This window comes from Acanthopagrus latus, chromosome 1 (genome assembly GCF_904848185.1).
Source record: "Acanthopagrus latus isolate v.2019 chromosome 1, fAcaLat1.1, whole genome shotgun sequence".
Lineage (NCBI taxonomy): Eukaryota > Metazoa > Chordata > Actinopteri > Spariformes > Sparidae > Acanthopagrus > Acanthopagrus latus.
The window spans coordinates 18315727-18336936 of NC_051039.1; the positions used below are offsets into that span (position 1 = coordinate 18315727).

At 41.9% G+C, this 21210-nt stretch overlaps 2 protein-coding genes across 3 annotated transcripts in view; both read right to left on the minus strand.

The window, feature by feature from the left end:
- Positions 1-21210, minus strand: part of LOC119026695 — a 1024654-nt gene that overhangs the window by 128190 nt on the left and 875254 nt on the right. The gene's annotated exons all lie outside the window — the stretch shown is intronic.
- usp43a (ubiquitin specific peptidase 43a) overlaps positions 1-21210 on the minus strand; it is a 116591-nt gene that overhangs the window by 27085 nt on the left and 68296 nt on the right. The window contains exons 7-11 of the mRNA XM_037110843.1: positions 15093-15261; positions 11377-11488; positions 5379-5482; positions 1894-1971; positions 1467-1596 (exon numbers count right to left, since the gene is read on the minus strand). Coding sequence (XP_036966738.1) covers positions 1467-1596; positions 1894-1971; positions 5379-5482; positions 11377-11488; positions 15093-15261 — 593 coding nt within the window. The remainder of the gene's footprint in view (positions 1-1466; positions 1597-1893; positions 1972-5378; positions 5483-11376; positions 11489-15092; positions 15262-21210) is intronic.

Consider the following 21210-nt stretch of genomic DNA (forward strand, 5'->3'; position numbering starts at 1 on the left):
ATCACAGATGCGGAATCTCACCAGCCTCTCTCCCTCTATTACACTCATTCCGGCATTGTCCTAATCTGTCCTCTTGTTGGACTTCAATCTTCCGAAGGTCTGCCAGACCTCTTGAAAACGGCAATTTAGCCAGATCGTCTGATAGCTTTTTTTTTTTTTTTTTTTGGCCTAGCAGGTGAAAACATTAATCACCTTCCTGAAACTCATAATAACAACATTTGTGTCTTTCAGTTGGCAACACTACACATTAATGGATTACATTAGCTGAGCTTTAAACCCCCACCTTACTGGATCTGTCTCCAATAGAACCTGTATATTTTACCTGTTTATGTTAACATATTCGCTCTTGTTTTTTTTTTTGTTTGTTTGTTTTTTTATTGCTTTCATTTTAATCTGTTGTGTAGCGGGTTTAGAGAGAGCGCTACGTTATTCAACTGAGGGAAATGATTGCATCTGCACAAAGCACAGGTTGTAATAAACCAGAATGATCCTTCTGTGAATTCATGCTAACTACTACCTTTACGTTGCCTAGTTCGCCTGTCAATGACCTGAACATGTTCTACTGTTGATGTGAAACACATGATCAGAACACCGCGAGGCCCGTCCTGACTCGACTCGCTTTTTGGAACCAGGTACGTTATCACTTTCATTGTTTAAATTGTATTTCTCTGCTTTGTGTATTTACACATGAAATGCACCACAACAACAAGGCAAATTCCTTTTATGTGAAAATGTGAAAACAGAGCAGACACGGCGGCTGGCTCCCACCTTCACTGTTCGACACACCCGCTGGCACTGATGCCCTCTCTTTGTACTCTGCCTATAGAGTGTCGCACTTGATACTACCATAGAGAGGTCGACGTCACTCAGAACAGCAGGAGGTGGTGGTAAAACAGCGACTAAGAAGTTTTGTCTACACCGCTCCTCAATCATGCATACAAAGCGTGGTCGCAGTGTGCAGTTGTCAGCTGAAGATGTTCACTTGACCTGAGGCCAATCGATCTGATTTTTCCCGCAATTCCCTGTGTTTTGTTTCTGTTTCTGTTTTTCTTTTTTTTTTTTTGCTCCCCAACGCCTGTAAACAGACTTTGATGCATAACATCGATGGACTTCCTCTTTAAATGCAGCATCCATTAGCCAGTTTACTGCTGCATTAATGGCCGTAGTGTTTGTTTCTTCTTAGGCCACTGTACCTTTATTTTACAGCCCATATAAATAGGTATGAGTGAAGCATATGATCATCTGATGATAGCAAGAGGAGTATCATGGTCACTTCAGTTTAAACTTTAAATGGGAAAACAAACATGATGAACTAAGTAAATTGCAGTTCTGGTCTTGCACTTCTGAATACCACCTGATCTTTTGGCAGGAAAAGGCTGCAAGAAACGCAGATGCTCTGATTGACTCTCTGACAACAGCAACCTATGCTGTTCACTTTGTTGCCTCGTTGCCTTTGCCAGTCTCACCTGTTCCTCTTTGGTGTAGAGCTGGAAGCACTCGTCTAAGGTACAGCTATGCTGCTGCAGGTGCTGCTGCTGCTGGTTCCTCACGCTCTCCGCATCCTTCACCACCTCCTCCTGGATGCTGCCAAACAGACTGAAGCACACACACACACACACACACACACACACACACACACACACACACACACACACACACACACACACACACACACACACAGACGTGACATTCATTTTTCCCTATTCAGCTTGCTGGTGGGGTTTATGGCGTTTGAATCACTCTGTCGTGATTTGGCTGACATAAACTGAACCTCAATATCATAAACTGAGTCTCAAGCCAAAGATAAAGTGACACTCAGTATGACATCAACAAGTACGTTCTGCCATCATGTTTGTTTACATCCATATACTCCGCTAGAAGTTCAACACTTACCATTCCTTAGTTTTATGCTCCCACTCGATGACAAGCTTCACATGGGGAGGTCCACCAGGGCCGAGGAACTTCAGGGCTCTACAATGCAGCAAGAAAAGACTGTAAAAATCGCATTTTAAATACAAACACACATTGTATTATGTAAGTTTAGTCAGTGACAGGAGAAAGCATTGCTTCAACTGCAAACGCCTCAAAGCAGAAAACCAAGGGGGGGCCGAAATCTGTGTTGCGAAGAGTAATGAGCCTGCCCAGTTGAGGACGGACCACTTTTTTTCTTTGAGTGTTCGTTTATGCCTTAAATCATCAGTTTCACCTTGACTCACAAAGATGTGCAAACGCTCACACACTGTTAGGAGCAGGATTACGCAGCGGCCACAGATGACACCTGGCTTCACAGCATGTGTTTATATGCAAATGGTGGATGACGAGTGGTGTTGTGTTTGTATTCCAGAGCTTAGCTTCGCTGCTTTCATCTCGGGAGGGAAGATAAAGCAGCATCAGTATTCAGCTGCCAGGCAGCACTGATACAGGCCGAAGGTAGACTCAACAATAGCTGAATGCTGAGGGCAGAAGTCAGTTTTATCTTCTGAGAACAAGATGGCCCACTAGTGGGAGACGTTTCAAAGATCAGTTTGCTTCGTTTTTTGTAAAGGATCTGCAATCTGGATGGAGAAAGTTTTGGAGACTTTTAGCTTATAAAACTTCCCTAGCTTCATTCAGCTCAAATTATTGTCTTGCACGTTTAGTACATAGACATGTACGTGCTGCGTGTTACCACTAGATGTCAGGCATGCAGATTATGTCAACAAAGCTGGGAGGTTAAAGAACTCATAAAGAAAAAAAAGGAATGCGTATAAAAAAGGAACACACACCAACATCTGATGTGTTTCAACAAAGACTCCTCTCTCTCAACACCTGTGGTTTTACACAGGTGCTGCAGTAATAATTGTGTCTGGATGAATGAGAAACCTTATATCTGGTTTTGTTACAGTGCAAAATGTGAAACACACTTACTTAAAGCTTACTAAAGGTCTTTCTTGTGGAACAAACTCAACCATTTTTAAAATTTTGCTTCAGTGTCCTCTGTTACGATTTAATAACATTTTCTGAATAGTGAACATTTCCAGACACATCTGCAAGGTCAGTAAATGAATTACAGGATTGAAGCTGTTCTGAGTATCATAATAAATGTCTACTTGCTTAGAAAAGGTCAGATGTAGTTAAAAATACAAAAATACAAGTATGTCTTTTTAGATGAATGAAACAAAAATAAATAAAAAATAATAAACTAAACTTCCCGATGTTCCGTTTAAGTTCACATAAAAAAACACACCAAATTTTAACTGGCAACAATCCTTTAAATTAATTAATTCTCAGGGAAAGTAAACTTGAGATTGGGACTTTAAATGATGCATCACACTTTATTCTGACTGCTGACTGCTCAGATATAAAACAAAATAAGAGAAGCGAAATTGTTTTACGTCTTTGCAGGTTAATTTACGGTACTTAATTTTCCAATGGATCACATTAACTGGTGGACAGCCTACTGTTGGGGCCGTGCCTGGGAAACTGAATCAAATCTGACTGATGGAGCAGCAGTGGGAGCCCTGATTGACCAGACTGCTGCCAACGCATAACAGATGGTCAATTAAACACTTGCAGTGTGTGATTATTCCAGTGGCACACTACAGAGATAACACGATGCAGATAAACAGAAATCATGAAGTTACAATGGGATTACACAAGATGACCAGGCTCATTAATATAAAAATGAAATACTACCATATTAGACGAGGTTTTTGCGCTGTGCTGGCGCTGGGAGGTCGGAGCGTAACTGCACATCTTGTTCTCGCCTTGTAACTATATGCAATACTTTGAGTGTGTTGAGTATTATGTTGTTGAGCAGCTTTCAGAGCACAACACTGCAGAGCACAAGAAATATGTCACATTATCCTCTCAGATAATTAGGTCATGGGCTTGTTGTGAGTTTCCGGGAAATGGGATCTACAGGCTTTTCTGATCTACTTGATATTACAGTGTCACATTGCCCTAAGCTGCCTAATACTAATACTGCCTAATGCATAATACTAAACAATCCATTTATTTTATTACTTTATTTATTTCTGTATGGGGAATCAATATGTGGAGCTCCTCACCGACACAACTCAAAACGGGTGATAACCGGGATCATTTCAAACTCAAGTCGCAACACAAATCATCTGGTGCTCGTCTTTTAAGCTCATGGTAATTTTATTTTTGAAATTGAAATTGATTTTCTGGTTCTGTTGTGTTTTGCTGCTGAGTTTTGTGTATTTCAAAAGCCCATGCGTCGGTGGGCCTTGCAGACTCGCCTCGGCTATAAATAATCAAATCCTATATACTTGTTCCTCGACGAGGAAACATGAAATAAATAAATAAATAAAGCATTGAGAAGCGAGTCATATAAGTAATTTCCTGAAGAGAGGGCAGTAAGGGAAGGCGTCCACACAAAAGCACTGACACACAAAAAACACACATACGTCAACGGAACCACAGGCAGGAACACCAACACACACACCCCCACTGAGTCAAATCTAACCTGGAAGACAATCTCATTTCCTTGCTCCTTTGTGGAAGGCCTGACCTTCATAGCAGCTCAGCAGAACAACAGCGGAGATTTAAACTAAGCTCCTCCTCAGCGGCGTGGCGACACCCTGATCCTCTTCATCACATAGGTAATAAAGACCGTATCTTCATGTCCTCAAACTGATATCGTTAGACTTGCTTTTCTTGTAATCCTCTGAAGGCCGTTCGCCTCTGAAAGGAATCGTGGTTTTTTGTCTGATGCACCCACAACCTTGTCAGTCATGATTTTGAATATCCACCCAGCGCACATTCACGTCAGGTTCAGTCTTAATTAGTTGAGCTGCAGTCAAAGGTCTAATACACACTTGTAAAGAACAGGTGCATCATGGCAGTCTTCAGTGCCAATGATTTCTACAGCTCTCCTTTTTCCTGTGTTGGAATGATATTTCTGTATTGTAATATAAGATGAACATGCCATTACCAACATTTACAAATAGAATACACATATTACATCTTCAAGCCCTCATCTGAACACAGTAGCTGTTATTTATCAAGGATACCTTCTGTATGTTAAGTGCTATGATCTAACTGCTAAGGGTAAGAAGTGCATATATGTTTTTTTTTGGGGGGGGGGGGGGGAGAAGTCATACTACGCGGGGTTGAGGTGAAGTCTGAACAAGTAAGTCTTGAGTCTTTTGCGGAAGATGGCGAGTGACTCTGCCATCCTGACACTGGTCGGCAGTTCGTTCCACCACTGAGGCGCCAGAAGAGAGAAGAGTCGTGACTAAGGACTGACTGTGCTTCCATGCTGTCATAAATGTGTCATCGACTAGACAAAGAAAAAGCACACAGTACTGACATATTGGCATGAGAGTGTGTCCATTTACCTGTGTGTGTGTGTGTGTGTGTGTGTGTCCTACCTGTCAACTGCAGGGTGGCAGAGCGGCCTGCTGTCCTGCGGGGACAAGTAGCTATAGGCTGCCGATCCCCCCACCACTCGGATCTTAAACAGCACCCCAGCATTCTGCCGGAAGAGAGAGAAACATTAGAACTGCCGTGTGGTAAAAGACTCGCAGTGGTGACAAACCGTAAAATCAAAATGTAGATATAATTAGAAAAGCATACAATTAACAATTAACAATCGGCAAAATGGATTCAAGATTGATTGCTAACCAGCATGCTCACGCCGCAGGCTGACAATCAGCGGTGTGAGGTCAGGAATTACACGGCACTTTATAAATCAATGACGAAATTATTTTACTGCAGTCTGCTTCAAACCATCAGAACCAAACTCTCTCTACATTTGGAAATCTAGTTCGCACTTTGGGCATGTGTGAGAATGTTTGTGCTTTAAAAACTGTCAAAACATTTCTGCCCTCTAAGACAGACCAACAACACTCTGCCTTCAGATAAAGGCAGCTACCTATTACTGTCAGTATCACAGCAGCTTCTTAAGAGGATTGAACAAGGTGAACTCCACAGGTACACACCCCAACAATCTGCACGGTAGTCTTAACCGAAAGTTCAGCACCTCAAGAGTGGAAGTGAGAAATGAGACAGAGGCAGTGATGCAATAAATGTCTGACAGACGACACTGGCATCTTAATATAACAGCAACTGTGTGCTTAGAATAATTAACATAATGATGCTACTAGTAAAACAGCTTGACGCAGTTAGTACAATATCAAAAACCAAGGGTTTAGGCTCGGTACTCCCACTAAAAACACCATTTTCCTCAGTAATGTCGCCAATAAATGTTTCAACAGCTTTCCCTCTGAACCCCGTCCAATTCACATCAGTGAAAAGTAGCACAGAGAAAAACACAAACACAGAAATCTCTCTCAAAAAAAGATGTCCTGAAGGTCTTTAATTACAGCAACATGAAGAGCTCCTCATCGTTGCCACAGAGAAGTTCCCTCAAGCAAGTCCGTTATTTTCTTACATGGTTACACATCACAGAGTGTATCACTTCTAATAATGTAAAGTAATTCAATGTAAAGTTTTTAAAGATCAGATGGGTGGGAGCAGCGAGGCGGCTGACTGCAACCAACTGATCACATATTGTTGCTTCAAGTGCATGAGAGTATCTAGTGACTGATAAAAAAACGTGATATGTGATAATATGTAAGGAGCCAGTGTTCGGCTTGTCCACACTGGGCTACAGTAGAAACGTGGTGGTGCGAGGAACCTCAAAAAGGAGGAGGGGTCATTACGTCACCGGATCTTACTGTGGTGACGGGAGATTGTGTATCTATGACGTGTCACTTTGGATGAACAAATGAAAGAACGTACTTCAGAACGTAGGTTAACTAACAACTGATTTTTTTTTTCCCCCCCAAATGATTTACAAGGCCAATAATAGAATTCAAAACAGCTGTCACCACAGTCCGGCCCCCAGGCAAGATTCAGTGACATAATGACCCTTCATACTTTTTTAACTAGCTTGCAGAGTCTGAGTAAGAGGAGTGGCTCCCTCTGTAAATATACACAGTTCATTCTGAGGTTACAAGTGATTAAGCACAAATGAGAAGATAATTGTGCTGCTCCAGTTCTGCTAAAAGATCCGCCTCAATCCTACACACTGGACCTTTAACTACTCCTCTGGACGACAAATGTCACTTGTCTGAAGTAGTGAGTGCACTTTGTTAAGTTTCACCATTAACGCAATGTTTATATGCTCAGTTGCCACATTGATGAGTGTGAAATATACTGTTGCACTATCATGTGTAGCTATCATCTTGTCCAACCCACTTATAAATAACAAATATACGCCTCTTTGTGCTGCAATGCAACACTATTCAACAGCGCTGCCGACTGCATCCTCCTGAAAGAGATTCAACAGAAACTGACTGTGAAAAGCTTTATATTCAACTGCATTAGTGTTAGCTTGGTATACTTAACAAAATGTATTTCTGTAAAGTACCAAATGTGTTGCGTTCAAAGCGTGATTAAAAAAAAAGTTTTGTTGTTGCGTTTACTTGTCATAGGCTTGGAAGCCATGAGCACGCATTAAGCAAACCACAAGTTTGAGATGTAACACGAACAGGTAGAAAGGGAAGAAAAAAGTGCCTTTGGATGTTGTGAAGCCAAACAGTGTGTAGCGTACGCACATCCCGAAAACTCTAACAGACCCTGGATCAAAAAGAAGTCAGACAAAAGAGAATCAGCACTAACAGCTTACAGCAATTTAATTTGATCATGACACTGCTCCGTTAAAACTTGTGGGAGCAATTATTGCACTAATCTTAGTCCCGATTCTTGCCTTCTGGGTACTGTTAAGCCCTTTGAATGTATTATTGATGTGAACATTACATTCTGAATAACAGAAAAACTTTAATTTGAGGCTGAATTGTGCCGGATCGATACAAAACATCACTCTGGCAGTTTCAAGCACACGCGCTCCATCATTTATATCTGGCAACCAGTTTTGCCGCCTCCTCACTCGAGTCCAGAAAAAAAGCATTTACTCCAGCATAACTCCTCTGTTGCCTCAGCAGCAAAGACAACAGGGCTCGGCTATTAGGGAGCAGATAGCTGAATCAGGCTGCTAATACGTGCATTCAGAGCCAGCTGCCGTCGGAGAATAGAAACTGCAGCGGAGCAGAAAGAGAAATAAATGAGTTGGTTAATAGGTGCTCAAAGCAGCAAGGGCACCGTCTTTCTATACAGTTTTCATCCGACAAGCAATCATTCAGGTGGCCTAATTCATCCATTGGACTCTAATGTAAAAGAGCAGACAAGACACATCAGTATAATGAGTAAACACATCCGAGTCGGGTTCCCTTTTGAATAAATGTTGGAGAAACATTAAGCATCCGCAGGCTTCTACAGGATAATCTGAAAGAGCTGCCTTATAGAGGAGCTGTCGACACACACTGAGAACGCAGGATGTTGCCATACATCCAAACTGTCTGTCTGTATCACAGTGTGACGCTGCACCGCTCAACCATGACACAATACCTCAAAACACAGATGATGAGAACAATTAGGCGGAACATTTTCGGATCTTTTTCAGCTGTCAATCACACCGGAATTTGAGAGATTTTAAAACCCTTTAAAGTTATTACTGGTCTATTTAGCTGTTGTTGTGAGGAAAAACACGACAAAACAAACAGAATTTCTCAAAAGTGCTAAAAGAGAAACGTTCCCAAAATAAAACTGCGCACCGATGGCCTGTAGTACAGCACTGACATGACTGACAGGGAGTCATCATGTTCAGGATTATGGGATCAAACTTAATTAAGAAAGGGAAATTGTGGGGGTTGCAGCAGCAGCATACTGAGACCTGGCTGGGGACTTGGGAACCGGAGGGCTGCTGGTTCAAGTTCAAGACGAGGTTCCCTTGAGCAAGGTACCAAACTACTGCTAGACTACTTGGGGCATCTGACTATGTGACGGCACTCTGGCTCTGACAGCTCTCAATACAATAATGAACTTGTTAATGGATTTGTATTTGGATCTGTGTGTGTTTAAGACTACAACAAAGTGAAACAATTCAATTACAAGTGTATGCCTTCTTCTTCTTCTTCTTCTTCTTCTTCTTCAAAGTGGTTGTTTTCATTCATTGATCAATTTTCAGTTGTTCATTTTCAAGTTTATTGTAAAAAGCAAGTGGCACAAATATAATATAAATATTGAGTTGGAATCCAAAAACGTAAATTTCGCAGCAGTGTTTAAAGCACAAAACATTAATTCAAGTATTTCACCTCTTTACTTCATTAAAGCCACTAAGGGGCAATACACAAAAGTCTTCCAACACATAGATAACAAACTCTACATTTTATCATATTTGAAAAGCTTTCTTCTGACTCTAAAATCTCTTGGTGATTGCTGTACAATCTAATATGTTACACAGTTTTGGTTATGTATTCCTCAGCCTGGGAATGGACGGGGATATTTGGACATGTTCTCCTTTTTTCATACTGTAAACCGAAAGTTGTATCTTGCTAAATTCACCTCTGGGTGGTGCCAAAACACCACGTAATGAGGAAGCAGGGTTGGCTGATTTCATGGCAGCAAAGCACTCACGCTTGCTGCCTGTCAAACAGTGAAGAGCACGAACAGCATTATCATGCTTGATGTAGTTGCCTTTAACACACAGTGATAAGTGAACAGTGAGCTCCTTGGTTGACCTCTTATTGTTAGAGCTCGTATTTTAAATGTTGCCTTTGAAAATGAAAACAAAAAAAAAAGGGACATACACAAAGGTGCAGACGAGTTTTCCTCTGGCCTGACTGAGATAGTGATCAGTGAGGAAGCAGACTGATATTTCTCTTCCTCCTCCTCTTCGGATCTTTTCTTATAAAGCCGAGAGCTGCTCACTCTGGATAAGGCCACCTCAAATATTGCCTGTCACCATGGTGTTGCCCATGGCAACTCGACGAGCAGCTGTGGGGACAGTGTGTGTGCATGAGCATGTGTGTGCTTGTATGTATGTACGTATGTATGTATATGTGTACACACACACACACACATATATATATATATATATATATATATATATATATATATATATATATATATATATATATATATATATATATGTATATATATTTGAGAGGAGCTGTGATTTCAGGGCTCGTGGTGAACAGATCACTTGTACCAGCTGTGGAGAAACATGAACCTGAAGTGGTGATGTGCTCCAGGGATCATTGTCAGAGCTCGTAGTTCTTGCTGAATGAAAGCAGAGGTGTTTTTTAACATGCAAGACCAGCTGTCCGCAAAACAAACACTTCAGGAATGCAGGATTGATTCAGGAATTCAGCAGTAAAATGTCTAGTGTAGCAGAAATGGTACACATTGTAAATAAATGCACTATAATTAAATCATCATTCTTTATTCTAGAATAAAGTGATCTTTTCTTTACAGCGGTAAAGCTGAGGATTTGTGTTTCTGGGCTTTGAGTGGGCGGTGACATAATTAAATATATGCTCAGCACATAAAATCCTTATTACTCTCCCATAAAAGGCTTTGACTGTGTGTGCGCCTGTGAGTGTGTGTGAATGTGATGTCCTAAGGTGAACCCTTCTCTCACATGGGTGAATTTGAAACTTTTGTTTTTAAATATATAAACTAGTTTTCGGAGTCTTTTTTTTCCTCTCTTTCTCATTGAACTCAGAATAGAAAACAACTGAATTTGAATTTCAATAATCAGGTGCGACGACTGAGTGTCTCTTGTGACGACTCAGTCTGTCTGTTTGAAAGCTTTAGAGGAAAAAACACAAGGACTACAGTAGGTAATTAATAAGAGGGGCCCAGTACATTACAGAAGTCACTGTGGCCCACTGTGGGAAGTGTTACTCAAACTTCAACAACAGCAGATCCAACTGTCATTCACTTAGCATGCTAAGCAGGAAATGTGTAGTTTTGTAGCTTCAGCAGAGCAACACTGGAAAAAAATCCCACTTTGAGTAATGAAAAAAGATGTTTCTAGCTTGAATCAAGTAAAAAGACAAAGAAAAAAATCAACCGACTGAAAAAGTGTAAATACTGTAAAAACACACGTGCTTTGTCTCACTGAACTGCTTTATCCCCGAGGTAATTCTGTAATATCTTAAGGTTAATGAGATATTTTGACTAGAAATCAGTCGAATATACTTTGTAAGATTTTGAAGCGAATGGGCTCACAAGTCATCATGCAACTTAAACAGCATTAAAAAACAAGTATCTGAGAGCCTTTATAATCATAAGGTTTAAGTGATGTGGTTTGGATCCAATTGCGCACAGACTGTAGAAACGATATAATTCAAACACGGGAACCCAACCTTAATGAAACCTCGATCAAACCTCTCTGCTCTGCACTGGCATTAATTTGGCCCACTGGAGTCAAGAGGGTCGAGGAAGCCTTGAGCCCCGGGGTCCAGGGGACAGAGTAGAGTGGGTGACATGTTATTGGTTTCTGGGTGCGTGGGGCATTACCTGAGCCTGAGAACCGTTCAGCATCAGATAATAGAGCTTGCTGAGGATGCTCTGCTGCAACTGGTCCCAGGAGATGCTCCTGTCCTCCCGCATGAGAAATGGAGGTCCAAACCTGGAGGAGAGATGAACAAAGAAGAAGGAAAGGAGGTGAATAAAAATAGGAAATAATGACAAAGGTGCCATATTGTATATAAAGACAGTTCCTGCAACATATTTCACAGGCTCTGGTAGTGTTTTTGTGTTGTACTGTAAAAAATCAAGAAGTTCTTCATTCGGTTTCTTTACAGACTAATTAACCTGGCAAATCGTCCACGCTGCAAAACATCATACATTTATCTCCAAGAGGGTCGAGCTTATTGAGGGCAGAGACAGAGCCACTTTAAAGGTCAGAGCGACGTATTGTGTCATGAACACATGTGTCAGGCTGTCAGCTGTCAAGCCCATCGAGGCGCTACTGTCTTTAGTGTCGCGTCTCCTGTCCTGACGAGCCGAGGCGACGTTATGTGGAGTCAGCAGGCTGAGAAAAGTCTGTCTATCAGTCTGCATGTCATCAATGCGTCGGTGCCTCATAATTGGTTCGCTGTGTTTAGGTTAGCTCAAGGCTTGTGTTCCAGCTGGCTGCACAGCAGTGGCTGGATTAGCACCTGCTGCATTTGAGGGTCATGGGAGAGGCGAGTGTGTTTGTCAAGCATTTCAAGATCTCTCACTGATTATTCAAACATACAGGAACACGTAGCTTACAGGAATGCAGCATAAATACTTTCAATTGCAGGATTACTGGATGCACCTACCTAAAACATCAGCATCCCTAGAATGACTCCTACTTTATTGAATGTTTTAGAGAGATACTGATTCTAGCATATGGTCATTTTAGAGGCTGTAGATTTTGGCGCTCTCTCTCATTGCAACAGCTTGGCTAGCTCAGTGACTTTCAGTTAAAGGGATATTAATGCAGCAGAATAATATGCAAACAATGCTGTGTTTTCCAACAGGTGGGAGGAGAGCCTTTTCTGTTTCAACATGACAATGTGCCCATGCACAAAGCAAGACCTGAGAAGAAACGGTTAGCCAAGTTTGGAGTCAGCGAACTTTTCCTGCAAAGGCTGACCCCGACTTTAATTCAAATCTTTGTGATCAGCTTGAACGCTGAATGTAAATAAGTAAAATGCTACAGTAGATGCTTTAGGTCCCTTTCACACCCGGCTTGTTCGGCCTGGCCTTCACACAACAGAGATTTAACACCAACCAGCTGGTCCAAAGAAAAGACGTCTCAGTTCGGATAAAACTGATCCTTTTCTCAACCAGTGCCCAGCAGAAACACTGCAGCACTCAATAGTTCGTTTTCTGCACTCCCAAATGACCTGCGTCATCACCGTGTGATCTCGCAGCTTTTTCTGGTGTGACAGTCTGAAATATGGCCTCTCCAGCACAGTTTTCACCTTGAGGCAGCCGTTTTCGTACTTATTCCCCTCGTGGCAGGAAAACCAGAGGACAACCTCAGGGTCACCACACATGTTTCAGTTTGTTTGTAGTGTTAACATTTTTTTTTAATCGTTCAGACTCTTGGACCAATTACAGAAAGGGCTGCCAGGCTATCGTGAGAAAAAGAAAATGACAACACAACAAAGCAAAAATGTCCACTGTAGCACATTTGGAGAGGAGCAGACGCAATGTTTATTTGAAAACACTCTGACTCTTTTCAGTCATTTTCAAGGAGGAGGATGAGAGAGAGAGAGAGAGAGAGAGAGAGAGAGAGAGAGAGAGAGAGAGAGAGAGAGCGTGAGAGAGAGAGAGAGAGAAAGAGAGAGAGGGGAGCGATGCTACAAACTCATCTATGGCAAAACAAGGAGACGCAGCTCAGGTAGTTGATGACGACAGGACCCAGGCACTGCCGTGTGAAGTTCTTTACTGAGCTCATGCAACCGCAATGTTAAAACGAAAACTCTAAAAAGTCTAAAAGACATTATGAGAGTTACCTCGAAACTTCATCCAAGCATGGATTTATAAGCAATTGAGCATGGACTGTATGTACTCAGCAGCAGAAGAGGAAGTTGAGATTCACGGCTGTCAGATAAGAACACAAGCTCCAAAGAGAAACTTGAATCCATCCGTCCTTGTGTCAATAACAGGTTCGACTCGTGAGTTGCTCCCTGCAGGGAAATCTGAGCCCTCATTATGATTTAAGAGCGCTAACAATGAGATGTAGCTCCTCTGCACACAATGAGCCCCTAAGTACCAGATGATTACAGTCTACCCTTAGTCAAATGAATACTTCTGTTAGAATAATGCTCTGCACAGGCACACAGTTCCTCTCAGTGTGTTCAGGAACATTACAGTCACAGTTACAATTAACCGCAGTCCTCGGAGCAAACCTGACAGTGTCGCCGGGATGAGAAACATTAGCGCATCATCATGAATGTGCCTTTGGTAAAAAAAAAACAAAAAACAGCAGGAACTGAGCGACCCAATCAGTGTTCAGCGAAGTGAACCGGTTGCAGCAGTTCAGTTCATGCCTCACAAAATTCACTTTAATGCTCAGTGAAAAGTGGATGAATTGAGCAAAAACAGGCAATTGATATGCACTTTAAAAAAAAACAAACAAACAAAAAAAAACAGGAGAAGACTCGAGTAAATACTGTATGTGACTCTGCTGTCTTTAATTCATCTACTGAAGGAAAACTTTACATCGCAGATGATTCAGGTGATTGCTGGACAAAAAGGTTTGGTGATATATGATCATTGGCTGAATCTAGAGTCAGCAGCTTCTTCTGAACTGTTTCGAGAATGTCATTAAATAAAGTGCTAAAGTAATTCTCACTTCTAGGAATTATCAAACATTGTTCAAAGGTGTGTTTATGAATCTCTTCGCTGGGATATCAAGATGCTCAGCTGGACTGTCTTTCCTGCTTTAGCTCTGATCCATTGTGTGGTGGTGGCTTAATCTTTATAGTGGCTGCAAAATAACTGTGCATTAACTTGGATCAGGTGCTTAAATCCTTGCCCACCTCTAAGCGGGCTCAGAGAAAAAAAAGTGTCATCTTTTAAGAGACCGGATCCCTTTCATTTTTGTGATGTTGCCTACCCATGAAATAGATATGATCAGGGCATGTTGCTCAGCTCCTGTGCGACAAAAAACCCTCTGCTTCCACTGTCTGGTCCAACTGTGTTGCTATGTTGCTGCGTGCTGTGTCAGATACTGACGCTGCCTACCCCTCGTTAGAGTAACGTATGGCAATCAAATGATACATAACTTTCACAGGTTAAGTGCTTCTACTAGAGCACATTGTTCGACTCCCTCTCAGGCGTCCACACTGTCAGCTGCCAGTTAAATAGGAGTTCAGGAGGCTAAAGCTTAATAGAGGTGAGAGTCTGTGAGCATTCATGCTAGATAAAAAGGACAAAGTCAAACAGACTGTGCTGACACTGAGACAACATCGGATGAAGAACAGCGAAAACTAAATGAAGTATTCTATTTAAGACCCATCTGCCGCTACACAAGAACAAGCGCCGAGGAAATCTCACAGATGTTGGATTTCTCATCCTCAGAAATGGACTTATCAGATAGCTGTCTCTCCTGCTTCGTGCTAAACAGAACCTATTCACAGGATGAAGTGCTGACGCGCAATAACGTAAAAAGTACAGGTACAAGATACCGGTACAGTGAAAACCTAGCCAACAATAACAGCAAACTGATATTCAATCGGTCAGTGTCTCACCTGACAGCCTGCTGGCCAGATCCTGCAGTGTTGCAGATGAGGAGGAGGACCTTCGAGGAGACGCCCTGGTTCAGGTATTCAGAGGAGAGGGTGCCATTTGGAGGTAACCTCTGACCATCAGATGCACCCGAAGAGGTGTAGGGGGAGGAGGGGAGGCTGTGGTGATACCCTGAGCGGAGCAGAGGAGTGGAGAGCTGTTTAATACAGGCTGATACACAACCCGAGGTCTTATCACACACACGTGGTTTGTTTTCATTGCCATCCAGCGCTGAAAACATTTGTATTGTCAATACAGTGTAAACAGCTTTCGTGAAGAAAAGTTGTCACAAGTACCTGAAAAATCCCATTAGTTGTGCAATTAGACAAAACTGCATTTAACACCTCTGTCATGGAAATAAGCAGAAAGTCGGACCATTGACAGAATATATTTTCCTGTGAATACAACTGAAACAATACAATATGGAATTAGTTTTACATATGCACATTGCATATAAAACAAAGCTAAGCTTATGTAACACAACTTACAAGTAAGTGCAAATGGCCATTGCTTTTTGCAGCTTGTTCAGATTCCTCACTGATATGAGATTAAACTGAGGCATCTCAGCACTGCTTTCTGGTGCTTGACAAATTCATTCCCTTTCAAAGAAGAATCACTGTGTGTGAGGTGAATAAAAGGGCAGAGAATATTTAGTTGCACTAGAAAAAATCATCACTTTAAAATGCCTAAAAGATCAAAAAATAAAAAAACATGACAGGGTCCAGACGTGTTTTCCACGGTCAAACTCAAGCACATTTCAGGCATTTTCAAGTGGCCTATTAAAGCTCTAAAGCTTTGGTGGGTAACATATCAGACAAACTTCAACACATTAATTTACATGTTCCCAAATGTAACCAAAATGATGTTTGAGGATAGAATTTTACAGCAGGCTGACATATAAAAGGAAAGCATAAAGTTTCATGCTTCAAAATGTGTCACATGTCGTAAGTACACATTGCCTCCTGTAACTCGGCTGAGCCGATATATGGCTTAACTTTGAGGTTAAGGAAGTTACAATTTTTTATCCAAAATTGAAAAAATCAAAATAAAGTATTTGTAAATGCATTTTCAAGGATTTCCAGCACCCCTGCGAACCCTGATATGAGGCGTTTTTTGCTTCTGTTCATTTGACTGAAACGGACCAGGGCCATAAAACAGCTTTGGGTGCCACATGGGGAAACTGGTTTGCAAGGAGCAACGTCTGATGTGACGCGTTTACACTGAAAACATTACACCAGAATTGCCCTTTGATTCTTATTTACCCCAAGGAGCTGTAACAAGAATCTCTCACACACAGACACGTACAGACACACAGAGACACACACACAAGCTGTGATTAATAGCGAGTAATAGCTGGAGGGATGCAGAAGGCTGAACCTCTTGTCTCCCAGGAAACATAAACTTTGACATTATCAGAGAATTTAATTAAACGATGCTTGTTCGAACCGTACCGTGCAATTAATCACTGCCACCTTGCAATATCACACGCACACACAAACACACAGACGCGCACACACAAAACAAACCGAAACACACACGCGGGAAAGCGAGTGTGAATAGATGTAAAGCTTGGATGTTTTGCCTTCACAAAAGCAAGCAGACAGATTATTAAGTCACACACAGACACATGCGCTCCAAGGAACTGTGTTGTGGAAGCATTTCCTTTATGCATCAGAGACAAGGACAGAAAAGGTCACCATCATTTGCTAAATGCCTGGGATTTCAGTAAGTAAGCACACTCTTCAGCTAAGTAAATTAACATCCAAACGAAGGAATAAAAGTACCGACTGCTAAAGCAAGCTGAGAAAAGCTTTGACCAATACTGGTCATTCTTAGCACAGAGGTGCCACCTGATGTGACATTTAAGATGGCCAATTCATCTTGTGTCTCTATGTCTCATGCTTGTTTCTATCATAAGTAATTTGTTTCTTAGTAATTACTCATGTACCTTAATGCAAAGTGTTACTAAATAACTACAAAATGTAATTTTTCTTGTTACAATCAAGGCTTCTATTGAGCTCCAACAAAATTCAGCTGTCTGTTGTCAAATGTCAAATGATGTCATCACCCTGAAATATATTGAAATATTGTGTTTTCATGGATTAAATGAGTTCATCTCTTTTTTTATCTTTATCTATTACTATAATAGTGGTGGAGCCAAAGGTTTTCAATTCATTTTTGACTTTCAGACTTTACCACACCCTGGAGTCACTGGAAATGTTTGAATCAAACAGATCTGGTATCTCAAAATAATAATATAATATTTATAGTAGTTTGCCCTGATTCCTGTTTCAACTCAACAAAAAAAGTAGTTTCAAACAGAATTAAGAAATGTGTAAAAAACAAACAAAATGCACAGCATTCAAAACTAAAACTAAAAATGGCAGCTACAGTTAGCAGCAGTTAACGCTAACAGCTGGCCAAGCCCTCCATATTGCACCTTAAAGCCAAGAAATATTCGGTTCAGCCCTAATATGAAACCTCTTCTGAGTAGTGGAAGGAGCAGAAAGGTCACACATGATATTATGCAAAAGTATGCAGAACAGTTCGCCAGCGTTTTAGCGGGTAGTTTTGAAACCGGACGGATATATCCTCTACACAGTGATTAGTGCGATGTCGCCAATATGTCGAGGGTGCGCGGGGAGAGCCTCCTGCCAGACTCTCATTCTCACCTCCTCTTCCTGGGATTGACAGAGACAGTAGGAGGTGATGGTGACAGAGGGAGGAGTGAAAAGAGGAAGGAGGCCAGAGCGGATAGTGAAGCAGAGAGTTAGAAGAGGGCAGCAAGAAAGGGCAGTCAGAGCTGATTTAAAAAAGTGATTCCCTGGGTGAATTAAAAAACATGTGAAGGGACAACAAGGCGATGTCGGTGACTGCTCATGGTGAGGACGAAAAGCTGCGCACCCTCTCATAAACGCAGTGATTTAGTGATCAATTAGCGTGATATTGAACTGTTTATTGTTGTTTCAGTGACAATGTCCCGGTTGTGGCAGGAAACTGTTTATAATCTACTTTTTTCTAATTAAAAGATAAACATTGAGACTGAAGTGGATGCAAGTGAGGGAGCAAGAGGTAAAGATACAGAGAGAGTGGGTGTAGCCGGAGAGAGACGAGATGAGAAACAGAAACGGCTCTTGAGATTGGAGGTGGTTTGTATGTCGGCGTTAATTAAACAGAAGACACTACACCTCCTCTGGCACTCACTCTCCTCTCCTCCATTTCTTCCTTTTGTATTATCGTTTACTCCCTTTTCTCCCCGGCGCTCCATTTATCATTCATCTGTCTCCACTATCTGACTGTTTGTGCTGAATCACCCTTCAGCCTCATGAGCAGTAAGGAAGTAAAAACCCAGCAGTATTTGCTACAAAGGAAGACTTTTTATGTGTTCAGAAATCTAGGTTTATAGGCTTTCATGCTCACAAAACACATCAGTGTTCTCGTACTGTCCAGTGCAGCAGCACTGTATATCCCCTCTATCTGAAACAGTTTTAGCTCCTGTCTCTTTAAGAATACCCAGTCCGCTCTGATTGGTCAGTCTGAACACGCCTGACCCAGTAAATCTAACAACAACATAGCTGCTGTGCTAAATCAATTCTTAAGTGCCAAACTAGCTAAATGTGAATTATGCAAACGTGTGACATGGTGACATGCTGTAGAGTGATGTCACAAAGTCACAGAAATAATACTGACCAGACGTTTCAGGAGCAGCGTTTTCTTAAGAAGAGAGTCGCTTCTGTTGGCAGACGCTGAAGATCTTTCAAGATCTTTTACATGCATAAGAACAAATATAAAGCTGAAAGGAAAGGAAAAGAACTAAAAAAAGCATAATAGGTCTCCTTTAACAGCTACAGAGAGTGGGTGTCTGCATCAGTCAAAACTGTGCTCGAATCCAACCACACAGTTAGTTTAAGCCTTATTGTTAGTACACAGTCATACAGCATTTTGGTGTTGCACCAGAGGCAAAAATCTTTCAACACTGATGTCATGAATTCCCAAACAGAAATGGAAAACGAGCCATGAAACACAAAAAAAGCAACAACAAAAACTTCAGAGAGGGCCGACGCTCGTCTCAAGTGCCTTTAAGAACACGAGTGACCCGTGTGGACGTGCACCTCACTAAAAATACCCAGGGGGTCGCAGGGTTCAACGAATCAGAGGTCCTGCCAGCGAACCGCCATCTGACCACAAACGCCCCCGTTGACAGTGGAGCACCTGAGCTCTCTGCCAGCAGCCAAGTGACAGATTAGGGAGGCAGCACAGGGAGGAACTCGGTACACCTGCTGCTCCCGTCGTCTTTTCTCATCTCATCCCTCCTTCTACCGTCCCTCACACCCGGCTCATCTTCCCGTTGCCCTGCTACTGTATTTTACTGATCCCATTATGTTAATACAAGACGTAATAGTGTGTTTGCAGCAGCCACAATACAAAGTTACAGTCACTGAATCTGCCCTCGGCGTTTTGCATCTAGTTACATCATGTCGCGAGCATCAGTTCACGCTCAGTTCACGCCACAGCACTGAACATTCATTCCGGCTGTTTACAAACTTTCTACCCTTGCTGACTGGTTCGACTGAACACGGCCGAGATGTATTGCCGCATGCGCTGGAGGCTTTGTTTGAACAGGCTCATTGGCAGGGGAAGCTTTTGAGTTGGCTTTTTATGCACCATTTGTGTTGCTCTACATGAGGCAGCTGAGCCGGCTGTAGCTGTTATTTCCCCGGATGATTTGAAAACACGTTCCAGAGGCAGTCGTGACGAACAGAGCGTCAAGTGTAGACATACCAAATTTCTTTTTCTTTTTCTCTCTCTTTTTTTTTTTAGCCTTCATTCTCTTCAGGTTCTTTTAAATGATGAAATGTACTGGAGGGCTGAGAGTTCCCCAGTGAATGTTCCTGGAATGATTGCGCTTTTTTTTTCTGCGCTGACTTTGCTTTCGGGCCGCCTGTAATTGCCTTAATGGAACTGCAACAGAAGTGTACTTTGCAGGGCTGAATTTTCATGTGTGATGTCTCTGTCTCAGCGCGAGACAATTTATGTAGAGGTTCATGTTTGTACGTGTAAAAATCCTGCCATCACGCGTAACTCCCTCCGCCGTGGAGGTTTTGTTTTCACCCCAGTGTGTTTGTCTGTTGGTTTGTCGGCAGGATCGCACATAACTACTGGACAGATTCCCATGAAACTTGGATGCATGATGGGTATCAGAATATCAGAGTATCCATAAGTGAGACTGATGAGATCTGGTTAGCTTAAATAATGGTGGAGCAGCTATGGGTAGTTCAAAATAGGATTGATACAGAGCCATCGAGTCTGATATTGGATTAGGCTTGATTGAACTGAATTGAGTGCTTTGCTTGGCCTTGGTGGAGGTATGCGCTCTATTTGGTGCCATGCTGGTAATCTTTCCGTTTCACAAACTGTTTTAACAGTAAAATCACTCTCTTTCTTTCTTCTTCTTCTTTTTTTTTTTAAAGAAGCAGGTCACTTTAATCAATGTTTTGATGTCTCCCTGCTCCTAAAGTCGTGTTTTCTGCTGCAAGATAACACATGAAACCAGAAAAGAAAATTATACATGATTACACAGTGGATTTTTAAAAATTTGTTTAAAGCATCTATAAACAATGACAATGATTAGAATTACAATGGGAAAACATATTTGATACCACAGAATTCTGCAGCTCCCCTCGGCTTTTAGGATGTCCACAGTGAATTTCAGCTCATTAAGATGCGAGTGCGACTGCGGGACGCGATTCGTATGCTGCACTGACCAGAGAAATTACAAAAAAGCGTGATTTCTTTGTGTTCACTTGTGTGGAAGTAATACCTTCACTGTACGTGGCTGATTGAAGGATGTGTCTGCCCAGTTAAACACCTCGGAGTAGTGCCGAAACGCCTGACTCTCTCCACCCTCAGTGGGTTGACAGAGAGGACACGGTGGCTTTAGCTTCAGCGCCGCAGTTCAGCGTGACAGCACCTGAACACTCAGTAACCTGCAGGAGAGCGCTGTACTTGGAGCCACGCCATGAAGTGTGTGTGAAAGGAAGACTTAACTGCATGTATTTCAGAATGTAGATGCTGTTTGTG